Below are 13977 nucleotides of genomic sequence, written 5' to 3' on the forward strand. Positions count from 1 at the left end.
AGGTGGGGGATAGGTAGAGGTGGGGGATAAGGAGGTGGGGGAGAGGTGGGGGATAAGGAGAGAGGTGGGGGATAGGAGAGAGGTGGGGGATAGGTAGAGGTGGGGGATAGGGAGAGAGGTGGGGGGAAAAGGGATGTGATGGAAAATAAGCAGCTGCTGCTGTAAGTAGGTATGGTGGAGCAGATTGTCCAATCAGCTGCCTGGTAGGCACAGCTAAAGCAGGAAGTCAGCGTCGGCGGTTGTCCAATGGGCTGCTAGGTAGGCGCGGCTGAATCAGAAAGCCAGTAAAGGTGGAGTCGTTGTTGATGTCGGCGTAAATTCCAACTTCTTCCTGTTCTGCACCATACACCTGTAGACAGAGGGATATTATATTAGCTATTAATGAAGTAATAAGTTAGTGACTTGTGGTGAGGAGTAAAAGGTCCAATTCTAATGCAAACATACAACATCTAATAGCAGCCATAGGAAATTCACCAGTTTGGTAAAATAGTTCTGTTTGCCTGATTCAGCCATATTGACTTTTTCAACCAGACTTTAGAACTCGAAATAATAAAGAATTAAAGGAACTAAAGGAACTAAAGGAAAAAAGACCCCTTCATTGTTTCTTTGAATTGGCAGCGTATGACTCACCTGCAGCCATACCTGGTCTCCAGATGAGAGGTTTAGGACTGCCCCTCCAGAGGACTGGTCCAGGTCAGAGGTCAGGAACTGGTCCAGAGTCAGCGACATGACACGGCCGTTACGGTACAGCCCCACCTTACACCCCTGACCCTAAACAACACACACACCGCTACTGTACAGCCCACCGTACACCCCTGACTCTAAACAAAGTTTACAGTAATGTACTGTTTAAACACCAAAGTCTTTTTGAAATTTACAGCAAGATATTGTACCTTTTTGTACAGTAACTTACCATTACAGGATTTGTTTGTGTGTTACCTGTACAGTGAGGTGGAAGGTGAAGTAGTACACTCCGGGGATAAAACAGCGGAACTTCCCTGAGATGTCATCATAGTGATGCTGCACACACACACACACACACACACACACACACACACACACACACACACACACACACACACACACACACACACACACACACACACACACACACACACACACACACACACAGACAGACAGACAGACAGACAGACAGACAGACAGACAGACAGACAGACAGACAGACAGACAGACAGACAGACAGACAGACAGACAGACAGACAGACAGACAGACAGACAGACAGACAGACAGACAGACAGACAGACAGACAGACAGACAGACAGACAGACAGACAGACAGACAGACAGACAGACAGACAGACAGACAGACAGACAGACAGACAGACAGACAGACAGACAGACAGACAGACAGACAGACAGACAGACAGACAGACAGACAGACAGACAGACAGACTGGATATAGTGAAGCTGGAAAGAAGAATCGATATTTGATATTTGCTCTGACATCACACAAACACACAGTACCTGTTCGTTGTAGAAGATCTTGGTGAAGTGAAGGGGTGTGTCTGTCGTGGTAGTGGGTGTGGTTAGTCCCACGCTGAAGGCAGAGCGATACAGGAAGGAACTCTCGCCCCTCTGCCCCTGCAGCCCTGGGGCCCCCGGGAAACCCCGTCGTCCCTGGAATCCGTCCCCCCCAACTTCCCCTACCTCTCCCCTCTCACCTCGCACACCTAGTGAGGACAGGAGAAAGAGCATGAGATGGACGGAGAGCGTGAGTGAGAGAAAGTTTGAGAATCTATGTTGACTGTTGATTCCCTGATGTGTTCTACCTGGAAGTCCAGTGTCTCCTGTCTCTCCCTGGCGTCCCTCTCTCCCATCTCTCCCATCCTGCCCGTCCAGACCAGGAGTCCCAGGAATACCTCCCATCCAATGGCCGCACCCCTCCTGAACTCCGACCTCTGACCTATACCCCTCTGCCAGCACACACAACAGCAGCATCCAGCTCATTGTTACCATGGTGACCTGACCTCTGATCTGTGACCTCTGAGATTGCACGAAGTACATTACTGGGAATCGCTGAAGAGACGGAGTGGAGAGAGTAGAAGAGAGTGATACAAATCTATCTCGTCCTTGCGTGTCTGAGCATGTGTGTGCCTGTGTGAATTGCGCTCCTATATTTATCTCTGACTGCGTGTGACTCCGGCTGGTGACAAAGTCATACCCCCCAAATGACCTGCCAGAAACCCCCCCCCCCCCCTCCCTCCCACACACACACGGTGATCCTCTACCTCCCTCTTGTGGTCAGGCTAATATTTTAGTTTGATACAGTAGGCTAGTATCCATGTTGACTGAGAGAAAAAGGGAGGGAGGGAGATTAGATAGATTAGATAGATAGATAGATAGATAGATAGATAGATAGATAGATAGATAGATAGATAGATAGATAGATAGATAGATAGATAGATAGTCCATTTCCACTGTGTGTGACAGCGGGTACTTGCAGAGAAGAGCTGTGTGTGTGTGCAGGAGATCAGAAAAACACCTGTCTCTCTGCCTCTCTCTCTCTCTCTCTCTTTATTCATACCTCTCTATTTCTGAAAAAAAACAGATCCTTACATGAAGTATTAAGCAACTAATAATAATACTTTTCAAATTAATTTGGTATGAAATGAGTTCACCTTCCCCCTCTCCCCACACACAGCTCCATGCACATGCTGTGATCTGTGTATCTGTGTCAAATTCATTCAAATTACATTTCATTTGTCACATGCTTCATAAACAGCAGGTGTAGACTAACGGTAAAATAAATAATAAATACACAATGAGTAAAGATATACAGGGTATCAGTACTGAGTTGATGTGCAGGGGTACGAAGTCATTGAGGCAAATACAGTATCAGTCATAATTTTGGACACACCTACTCATTCAAGGATTTTTCTTTGTTTGTACTATTTTATACATTGTAGAATAATAGTGTAGACATCCAAACTATGAAATAATACATATGTAGTAACCAAAAAAGTGTTAAACACATCAAAATATATTTTATATTTGAGAATCTTCAAAGTAGCCACCCTTTGCCTTGATGACAGCTTTGCACACTATTGGCATTATCTCAACCAGCTTCACCTGGAATGCTTTTCCAACAGTCTTGAAGGAGTTCCCACATTTGCTGAGTACTTGTTGGCTGCTTTTCATTCACTCTGTGGAACAACTCATCCCAAACCATCTCAATTGGGTTGAGGTCAGGTGATTGTGGAGGCCAGGTCATCTGATGCAACACTAAATCACTCTCCTTCTTGGTCAAATAGCCCTTACACAGCCTGGAGGTGTGTTGAGTCATTGTCCTGTTGAAAAACAAAAGATAGTCCGACTAAGCACAAACCAGATGGGATGGCGTATCGCTGCAGAATGCTGTGGTAGCCATGCTGGTTAAGTGTGCCTTGAATTCTAAATGAATCACAGACAGTGTCACCTGCAGAGCACTCCCACACCATCATACGTCCTCCTCCATGCTTCATGGTGGGAACCACACATGTGGAGATCATACCTACTCTGTGTCTCACAAAGACACGGCAGTTGGAACCAAAAATCTCAAATTTGGACTCATCAGACCAAAGGACAGATTTCCACCGGTCTAATATCCATTGCTCATGTTTCTTGACCCAAGCAAGTCTCTTCTTCTTATTGGTGTCCTTTAGTAGTGGTTTCTTTGCAGTAATTCGACCATGAAGGCTTGATTCATGCAGTGTCCTCTGAACTTTTGAGGTTGAGATGTGTCTGTTACTTGAACTCTGTGAAGCATTTATTTGGGCTGCAATCTCTGAGGTGCAGTTAACTATATTGAACTTATCCTTTGCAGCAGAGGTAACTCTGGGTCTTCCTTTCCTGTGGCGGTCCTCATGAGAACCAGGTTCATCATAGCGCTTGATGGTTTTTGATTATGCACACTGTGCACAATTTTCCACATTGACTGACTTTCAAGTCTTAAAGTAATGATGGACTGTTGTTTCTCTTTGTTTATTTGAGCTGTTCTTTCCATAATTTGGACTTGGTCTTTTACCAAATCTTCTGTATACCACCCCTACCTTATCACATCACAACTGATTGTCTCAAAGGCATTGAAAAAGGAAAGAAATTCCACAAATTAACTTTTAACAAGGCACACCTGTTAATTGAAATGTATTCCAGGTGACTACCTCATGTAGCTGATTGAGAGAATGGCAAGAGTGTGCAAAGCTGTCATCAAGGCAAAGGTTGGCTACTTTGAAGAATTTCAAATATAAAATATATTTTGATTTGTTTAAAACTTTTTTTGGTTACTACATAATTCCATATGTGTTACTTCATAGATTTGATGTCTTCACTATTATTCTATAATGTAGAAAGTTGTTAAAATAAAGATAACACCTGGAATGAGTAGGTGTGTTCAAACCTTTGATTGGTACTTTCTATATATAACTTTTAAAATGGCTGTGACCTAGGGACAATAATAATGTGACCCAGGGACAATGTATTTAATTAAGGCTGTAAGTCGTAGGTAGGTCTAAGTTATTATAGTGATGACCAATGAATTGTTTGCATACTTTGTCATTTCCCTGAATTGGGATTTGCTAATAACTGCTTTATTTCATCACCACACTCTTGAGTTAGGTTTTTAATCAAGTTTGTGGGTTAGGCTAGTGAAATACTGCACTAAAACATAATATAATGTAGAGCCTAATATAATGATGACATCACAATCACTTTCAAAGAGGAGAGATAGGGAAAGAAAACCTTTCCTTGTCAAGCCTTGGTCATTGTATCTTGTTTTTGTTATATGTTTGGGTGGGTGTGACATGGGTTTATATGTTGTATTTCGTATTGGGGTTTGTATTAATTAGGAGTGTGTATTAGTAGGGGTGTGTCTAGTTAGGCTTGGCTGCCCGAGGCGATTCCTAATTGGAGTCAGCTGATTCTCGTTGTCTCGGATTGGGAACCGTATTTAGGTAGCCTGAGTGCGCGTTGTATTTCGTGGGTGATTGTACCTGTCTTTGTGTTAGTCACCAGATAGGCTGTATTAGTTTCACTCGTTTGTTGTTTTGTATTTTCAATTATTTCATGTACGCTTTATCTTTATTAAAGGTCATGAGTATCCTACACGCTGCATTTCGGTCTGCCTCTCTTCTAACAGCAGACGAAGATCATTACATTCCTCTTTCCCTCGTTTCATTCTCTCCTCTTCCCTTCCCTTCTCTCCTCTCCTTTCTTCTCTTCTCATTTCCTCTTCTCTCTTCTGTAAGAAGCTGTACAGACTTCTCTTCTCTCTGGGAGAAAAACATTCAAATATAATTGCACAAAATATTGTTTCAAGCAATATTTTTATTAAATGTTTAACACTGTATCAAATCCCTATATTTTAAAACAGTGCTTCTGTATGAGGCATGGAAACAGGGTCAGAGAACCCATCAATAATCCTTATATCAACAAAATTCACTGAATATACAGACTCTTTTGGCAACAAAATATAATTAAAAACCTAATCAAATAATATGTTCTCTGCCAAAAACCACTGTGTCTCTACGATATGTTCCTGCATAGCTGAAAGACACAATTCATTTATGAAGCTAATAGCAAATAAAAACATAATTTGGAATATTGGAACATTGCGGGAGGCAACCCGTCTGTCCGAGAGACTGCTTTGAAGTTGCTCATAGCCACAGATCTAGTATCAGCTTATGCACAGTTCAGATGCAGAATTTATGGCGAGTTGAACTGAATAGATTTTAAGAGCGAGCTAGTATGGTTGAGAGCTTTGCTTGATGAACGGGTTGGTTTCATACGACCGCTCTCATACGACCGCTCTCAACGCTGCAGACTTCCTGGTTGGTTTTGGGTCGAATTCAGGCATAACAGCGACATGTTTTTTATATATATATCGTTCATTTATTCAGACGAGGCAAAAATAAATAAATAAGATACACAGCCTAACTAACATATGATGCTAATCCCAAAGAGAAAAAATACTCACATAGATGAGTGTGCTATCACCTAAGGAAGAGGGACACACACACACACACACACACACACACACACACACACACACACACACACACACACACACACACACACACACACACACACACACACACACACACACACACACACACACACACACACACACACACACAAACCCAAAAACCCCCTAGATTCATGTCCACACCCCAGCTCAAACCTAACCTTGGTTAATTCTTCTTCTATCCTACTTTTGTATTTGGACCTGTAAGGTGCTGGAGTTCAGGTCCGCTTTGTTCTCTCCCTTTGACCCAATATGCAGTAGCCTGACTCCGGTTAGCTCCTGCTCAACTTAACCACCCGGGGGTAGCTCCTGCTCAACTTAACCACCCGGGGGTAGCTCCTGCTCAACTTAACCACTCGGGGGTAGCTCCTGCTCAACTTAACCACCCGGGGGTAGCTCCTGCTCAACCTAACCACCCGGGGGTAGCTCCTGCTCAACTTAACCACCCGGGGGTAGCTCCTGCTCAAACCCGGGGGTAGCTCCTGCTAACCACCCGGGGTAGCTCCTGCTCAACTTAACCACCCGGGGGTAGCTCCTGCTCAACTTAACCACCCGGGGGTAGCTCCTGCTCAACTTAACCACCCGGGGGTAGCTCCTGCTCAACTTAACCACCCGGGGGTAGCTCCTGCTCAACTTAACCACACGGGGGTAGCTCCTGCTCAACTTAACCACCCGGGGGTAGCTCCTGCTCAACTTAACCACCCGGGGGTAGCTCCTGCTCAACTAAACCACTGGTTTGTCTAATCTGTGTGTAATGTCTATGATCCCGATACATATTGAATTAACCTCTAAACACAACAATCTGATCAGAACCTTCCTAAGCTCATCAGATCTCCTTGTTCCCTATACTCGCTATAATATTGTGAGTATTAAGATTTCTGTGCAGTTTTGTGTACAGACAACATTGGCCTCTGTCTCTATCTCTCTCTCTCCCACACCTGCTGTCTCGACCTCTGAATGCTCGGCTATGAAAAGCCAACTGACATTTACTCCTGAGGTACTGACCTGCAGGACCCTCTACAACCACTGTGATTATTATTTGTCCCTGATGGTCATCTATGAATGTTTGAACATCTTGAAGAACGATCTGGCCTTAATGACCATGTACTCTTATAATCTCCACCCAGCACAGCCAGAAGAGGACTGGTTCCTCTCCAGTTATGTTCCTAGATTTCCCCATCTCTTCTCTAACCACCTGATCCCATTGATTTCTGTCTAGTTCAAGGATGAGTAACAGTCTCATCTTTCTTTCAATCTAGCTCTTTTCTTCTTCTACTCTGTCTCTTCTCATTGTCTCTTTCTCTCCTTCTTTATCCCCTCTCTCTCTCTTTCTCTCTTTATCCTCTCTATCACTCTCCCTCATTATCCTCTCTCTTTCTCTCTTTATCCTCTTTATCACCATCCCTCATTATCCTCTCTCTTTCTCTCTCTATCCTCTCTATCACTCTCCCTCATTATCCTCTCTCTTTCTCTCTTCATCCTCTCTATCACTCTCCCTCATTATCTCTCCCTCATTATCTTTCTCTCTTTCTCCTCTCTATCACTCTCCCTCATTATCCTTTATCCTCTCTCTTTCTCTCTTTATCCTCTCTATCACTCTCCCTCATTTTCCTCTCTCTATCACTCTCCCTCATTATCCTCTCTCTTTCTCTCTCTATCACTCTCCCTCATTATCCTCTCTCTTTCTCTCTCTATCACTCTCCCTCATTATCCTCTCTCATTCTCTCTTTATCCTCTCTATCACTCTCCCTCATTATCCTCTCTCTTTCTCTCTTGACTCAGCACAAATGTTTCTGAGTCATTTCTGCATCAAACAAAAGGTCTCAAGGTGTTTTATTAAACTCAAGTCCCGCCTTAATGATGTCACTGACTACGTCATGACCTTTTTACTCAGTGTTTATCTAAAAGCTAGGCAATAAATGTCCCCTCCACAAAGCTGATTTATTGTGGAATGTCTGTGTAGTCTCTTATCTTCCACACTCCCCTGCAGAGTTCTGTCTCAGTCACACATTATAAGAGAGAGAAAGAGCAAACAGCTGTGGAACAATTCGAAATCTATATAATGAATATATATATTGTTAATCTTTTTTTACATTTGTTTTATTTCACCTTTATTTAACCAGGTAGGCAAGTTGAGAACAAGTTCTCATTCACAATTGCGACCTGGCCAAGATAAAGCAAATTAATTCGACACATACAACGACACAGAGTTACACATGGAGTAAAACAAACATACAGTCAATAATACAGTATAAACAAGTCTATATACAATGTGAGCAAATGAGGTAAGATAAGGGAAGTAAAGGCAAAAAAAAGGCCATGGTGGCAAAGTAAATACAATATAGCAAGTAAAACAATAGATTTGCAGTGGAAGAATGTGCAAGGTAGAGATAGAAATAATGGGGTGCAAAGGAGCAAAATAAATAAATAAATACATACATACAGTAGGGAGAGGTAGTTGCCTGGGCTAAATTATAGATGTGCTATGTACAGGTGCAGTAATATGTGAGCTGCTCTGACAGCTGGTGCTTAAAGATAGTGAGGGAGATAAGTGTTTCCAGTTTCAGAGATTTTTGTAGTTCGTTCCAGTCATTGGCAGCAGAGAACTGGAAGGAGAGGCAGCCAAATTTGTAGTCTAGGACCCTGTAAATGTAAGGAGGGAGGGGTCTTATAACCCATCCCCTTCTATTAATATAACATAAGCATAATCAATTATTGTAATACATCAAACATTTGTACAGCCCCAAATCATGACCCTTAGGTGAATCCTGATACTCTCTCTCCCTCATTATACTCTCTCTTTCTCTCTCTCCCTCATTATCCTGCCTCTCTTTCTCTCTCTCCCTCATTATCCTGCCTCTCTTTCTCTCTCTCCCTCATTATCCAGCCTCTCTTTTTCTCTCTCTCCCTCATTATCCTCTCTCTCCCTCTCTTTCTCTCTCCCTCATTATCTCCCTCATTATCCTGCTCCTGCCTCTTTCTCTCTCTCTCTCATTATCCTGCCTCTCTTTCTCTCTCCCTCATTATCCTGCCTCTCATTATCCTTTCTTTCTCTCTCCCTCATTATCCTGCCTCTCTTTCTCTATCTCCCTCATTATCCTGCCTCTCTTTCTCTATCTCCCTCATTATCCTGCCTCTCTTTCTCTATCTCCCTCATTATCCTGCCTCTCTTTCTCTATCTCTCCCTCATTATCCTGCCTCTCTTTCTCTCTCTCTCCCTCATTATCCTGCCTCTCTTTCTCTCTCTCCCTCATTATCCTGCCTCTCTTTCTCTCTCTCCCTCATTATCCTGCCTCTCTTTTTCTCTCTCCCTCATTATCCAGCCTCTCTTTTTCTCTCTCCCTCATTATCCTGCCTCTCTTTCTCTCTCTCCCTCTTTGTCCATTATGTCTTGTTTCTTTGTTCTGTCACATGTGCACATGTCCCAAGACAAGCGGGGAAACCAGAATAGAATACAGAGTTGATCCAAAAACCTGTTTATTATAAAATATCAGACATGTTGGGTTACAGATCTGTTCTCCTGTAGTCAACATTATCATACAACCACTTGACTGTCAGTTTATAGCACTTACCACTGAGCAAGAGCCAACACACACATTAATTAACACTCTCTCTCACTCAATAATTGAACCTCCATGTAGATAGGTAGGTCTGTAATATGGTGTTCAGCTGCTCCAGAATGTTTCATGATTAACGTCATTATTATTATCACACACACACACACACACACACACACACACACACACACACACACACACACACACACACACACACACACACACACACACACACACACACACACACACACACACACACACACACACACACACACACACACACACACACACACACACACACAGTTATCATCATGTTACATCTTCTGTATGTCCCACACCATAAAACACTATACTAAAACACAAAACACTAAAACAATGTTTTACAAAACTTTACACTTAAATACTTAATACGTATTATACCATTTTTAATTTGCAATAGTACTTTGTATCTAATATACAACACTATTATCATACTTTACAATGACACATATCTGTGCAGAACACTTCATCTGGACTCACTGTCTGTAGTGTTGTAGTAGTCATGAAATAAAACAGAAAGTATCATTGTATATCCCAGATATACATATCATTAACAGCATGAGCATCTACAGTATCTATCAACACACACACACACACACATATGTACGCACACAAGCACACACAAGATCTGAAGTAATTAAAGTAACATAAATAATCCTGAAATAGCCAAACAATAAATATTCATAGTTCACATTTGATCCGGCGAGGAAATATAAGTAACAATGATGAACAGTGTTGTCAGAAAGTGTTCATACCCCTTGACTTATTCCACGTTGTTTTTACAGCCTGAATTCAACATTTATGAAGAAAAAAACATCTCTCACCCATCTACACACACAATACCCCATCATGACAAAATGAAAACATGTTAGGAGAATCTTTTGCAAATGTATAGAAAATGAAATATAGAAATATCTAATTTACATAAGTATTCACAGGCCATGTCAGAATCCCTCTGGGCAGCGATTACAGCTGTCAGTCTTTCTGGATTACAGCTGTCAATATTTCTGGATTACAACTGTCAATCTTTCTGGATTACAGCTGTCAGTCTTTCTGGATTACAGCTGTCAGTCTTTCCGGATTACAGCTGTCAGTCTTTCTGGATTACAACTGTCAATCTTTCTGGATTACAGCTGTCAGTCTTTCCGGATTACAGCTGTCAGTCTTTCTGGATTACAACTGTCAATCTTTCTGGATTACAGCTGTCAGTCTTTCTGGATTACAGCTGTCAGTCTTTCTGGATTACAGCTGTCAGTCTTTCTGGATTACAGCTGTCAGTCTTTCTGGATTACAGCTGTCAGTCTTTCTGGATTACAGCTGTCAGTCTTTCTGGATTGCACATTATTCCTTCAAAAATTCTTCAAACTCTGTCAAATTGCTTGTTGAGAGTGAAAAACATAGCAGCGTTGCAGTTCGTGACACGAATCGCTGTGCCTGGCACTTACTACCATACTCCATACAAAGACACTTCAATCTTTCATCTTGCCCATTCACCCTCTGAATGTCACAACCCATGTCTCAAGCCTTAGAAATCCTTCTTTAATCCTCTCATCCCCTTCATCTACACTGATTAAAGTGGATTTAACACGTGATATCAATAAGAGATCATTGCTTTCACCTGGATTCACCAGGTCAGTCTATGTCATGGAAAGAGCAGGTGCTAATAATGTTTTATATACTCAGTGTATATTTGGCCTTGTTTTTAGGTTAATGTCCTGCTGAAAGGTGAATTAGTCTCCCAGTGTCTGTTGGAAAGCAGACTGAACCAGGTTTCCTTTAGGATTTTGCCTGTTCTTAGCTTTATTCAAATCAAATCAAATTTGATATTTTTATCCTAAAAAAAACTCTCTAGTCCTTGCCGATGACAAGCATACCCATAACATGATGCAGCCACCACCATGCTTGAAAATATGAAGAGTGGTACTCAGTGATGTGTTGGGTTGGATTTGACCCAAACATAACGCTTTGTATTCAGCACATAAAGTTAATTTCTTTGCCACATTTTTGCAGTTTTCCTTTAGTTCCTTGTTGCAAACAGAACACATGTTTTGGAATATTTTTATTCTGTACAGGCTTCCTTCTTTTCACTCTGTCATTTAGGTTAGTGTTGTGGAGTAACTACAATGTTGTTGATCCATCCTCAGTTTTCTCCATTCAACTATGTAACTGTTTTAAAGTCACCATTGGCCTCATGGTGAAATCCCTGAGAGGTTTCCTTCCTCTCCGGCAACTGAGTTAGGGAGGACACCTGTATCTTTGTAGTGACTGGGTGTATTGATACACCATCCAAAGTGTCATTAATAACTGCACCATGCTGAAACGGATATTCAATGTCTGCTTTTTTTTCTCCATCTACCAATAGCTGCCTTTCTTTGCAAGGCATTGGAGAACCTCCCTGGTCTTTGTGGTTGATTCTGTGTTTGAAATTCACTGTTCGACTGAGGGACTTTACAGATAATTATCTGTGTGGGGTACAGAGATGATCATGTTAACCACTATTATTGAACACAGAGTGAGTCCATGCAACTTATTATGCGACTTGTTAAGTAAATACATTTTTACTCCTGAACTTATTTAGGAATTCTGTAACAAAGGGGTTGAATACTTATTGACTCGACACATTTCAGCTTTTCATATTGAATTAATTTGTAAAAAGTTCTGAAAACATAATTCCACTTTGACATTATGGAGTATTGTGTGTAGGCCAGTGACATTATGGAGTATCGTGTGTAGGCCAGTGACATTATGGAGTATTGTGTGTAGGACAGTGACACAACATCTCAGTTTAATCCATGTTAAATTCAGGCTTTACCACAAAAAAATTGGGAAAAGGTCAAGGGGTGTGAATAGTTTCTGAAGGGTCAGTTTGTTTATCTGGAGTACTTCTCCTGTCCTATTCGGTGTCCTGTGTAAATCTAAGTGTGCGTTCTCTAATTCTCTCCTTCTCTCTTTCTTTCTCTCTCTCGGAGGACCTGAGCCCTAGAACCATGCCCCAGGACTACCTGACATGATGACTCCTTGCTGTCCCCAGTCCACCTGGCCATGCTGCTGCTCCAGTTTCAACTGGCCTGGGCCCTAGGACCATGTCCCAGGACTACCTGACATGAGGACTCCTTGCTGTCCCCAGTCCACCTGGCCATGCTCCTGCTCCAGTTTCAACTGTTCTGCCTTACTATTATTCAACCATGCTGGTCATTTATGAACATTTGAACATCTTGGCCACGTTCTGTTATAATCTCCACCTGGCACAGCCAGAAGAGGACTGGCCACCCCACATATGCTCTCTCTAATTCTCTCTTTCTTTCTCTCTCTCGGAGGACCTGAGCCCTAGGACCGTGCCCCAGGACTACCTGACATGATGGCTCCTTGCTGTCCCCAGTCCATCTGACTGTGCTGCTGCTCCAGTTTCAACTGTTCTGCCTTATTATTATTTGACCATGCTGGTCATTTATGAACATTTGAACATCTTGGTCATGTTCTGTTATAATCTCTACCCGGCACAGCCAGAAGAGGACTGGCCACCCCACATAGCCCGGTTCCTCTCTAGGTTTCTTCCTAGGTTTTGGCCTTTCTAGGGAGTTTTTCCTAGCCACCGTGCTTTTACACCTGCATTGTTTGCTGTTTGGGGTTTTAGGCTGGGTTTCTGTACAGCACTTTGAGATATCAGCTGATGTACGAAGGGCTATATAAATAAATTTGATTTGATTTGATTTGATTTGAAGGCACTGTATCTATATAATATAAAATATAATAACTTAACTACTGAACATGCAGTATTGTGTTCGTCCAGTGTTTCCCTCCATAGGACTCAACCAGGTGCTATAGTTTCCAGCAAGGGAATGTCTGTTTCAGGTCTGTAGTAATAGATAAAGGTTTGTTGTTTCAGGTCTGTAGATAAAGGTCTGTAGTAATAGGTAAAGGTTTGTTGTTTCAGGTCTGTAAATAAAGGTCTGTAGTAATAGGTAAAGGTTTGTTGTTTCAGGTCTGTAGATAAAGGTCTGTAGTAATAGGTAAAGGTTTGTAGTTTTTAGAACAGTAGGTCTGTAGGGTTAAAGATCAGTAGTTTTAAGTCTGTAGGTCAGTAGTCCTGTAGTCTGTCTCAGCCTACTTTTCCACAGGAGTCCAGTAGCATGGTGCTTGCCTGTTCTAGGTTCCACTGGCAATGCTCTAGAACCTCCTGGCACTCTGTTCTAGAACGCAGACCCAGCTGGAACAATTGTTCTACCTACAACAGAGAGATACAGATGTTATAGAGAGAGAGAGATACAGATGTTATAGAGAGAGAGAGATACAGATGTTATAGAGAGAGAGATGTTAGAGAGAACACAGATGTTATATATTATATAGAGAGAGAGAGAGAGA

General features: G+C 42.1%; 2 protein-coding genes across 2 annotated transcripts in view; both read right to left on the reverse strand.

Annotated features, from left to right (window-relative positions):
• On the reverse strand, positions 1–2134 carry adipoqa (adiponectin, C1Q and collagen domain containing, a). The gene is made up of 5 exons (XM_046290828.1): positions 1791–2134; positions 1486–1691; positions 940–1020; positions 631–771; positions 1–349 (listed from the first exon to the last, which is right to left on the reverse strand). The coding sequence occupies exons 1-5, from the start codon at positions 2023–2025 to the stop codon at positions 227–229; spliced, it is 786 nt and encodes a 261-aa protein (XP_046146784.1). The 5' UTR covers positions 2026–2134; the 3' UTR covers positions 1–226.
• An 11204-nt stretch (positions 2135–13338) lies between these two features.
• Positions 13339–13977, reverse strand: part of tnk2a (tyrosine kinase, non-receptor, 2a) — a 66989-nt gene continuing 66350 nt past the window's right edge. Inside the window, 1 exon segment of the mRNA XM_046292744.1 lies at positions 13339–13840. Within this exon segment, the coding sequence (XP_046148700.1) occupies positions 13715–13840 (126 nt within the window). The 3' untranslated portion in view covers positions 13339–13714.

The sequence above is a fragment of the Oncorhynchus gorbuscha genome, linkage group LG12, assembly GCF_021184085.1.
Source record: "Oncorhynchus gorbuscha isolate QuinsamMale2020 ecotype Even-year linkage group LG12, OgorEven_v1.0, whole genome shotgun sequence".
Taxonomy (NCBI): Eukaryota; Metazoa; Chordata; class Actinopteri; order Salmoniformes; family Salmonidae; genus Oncorhynchus; species Oncorhynchus gorbuscha.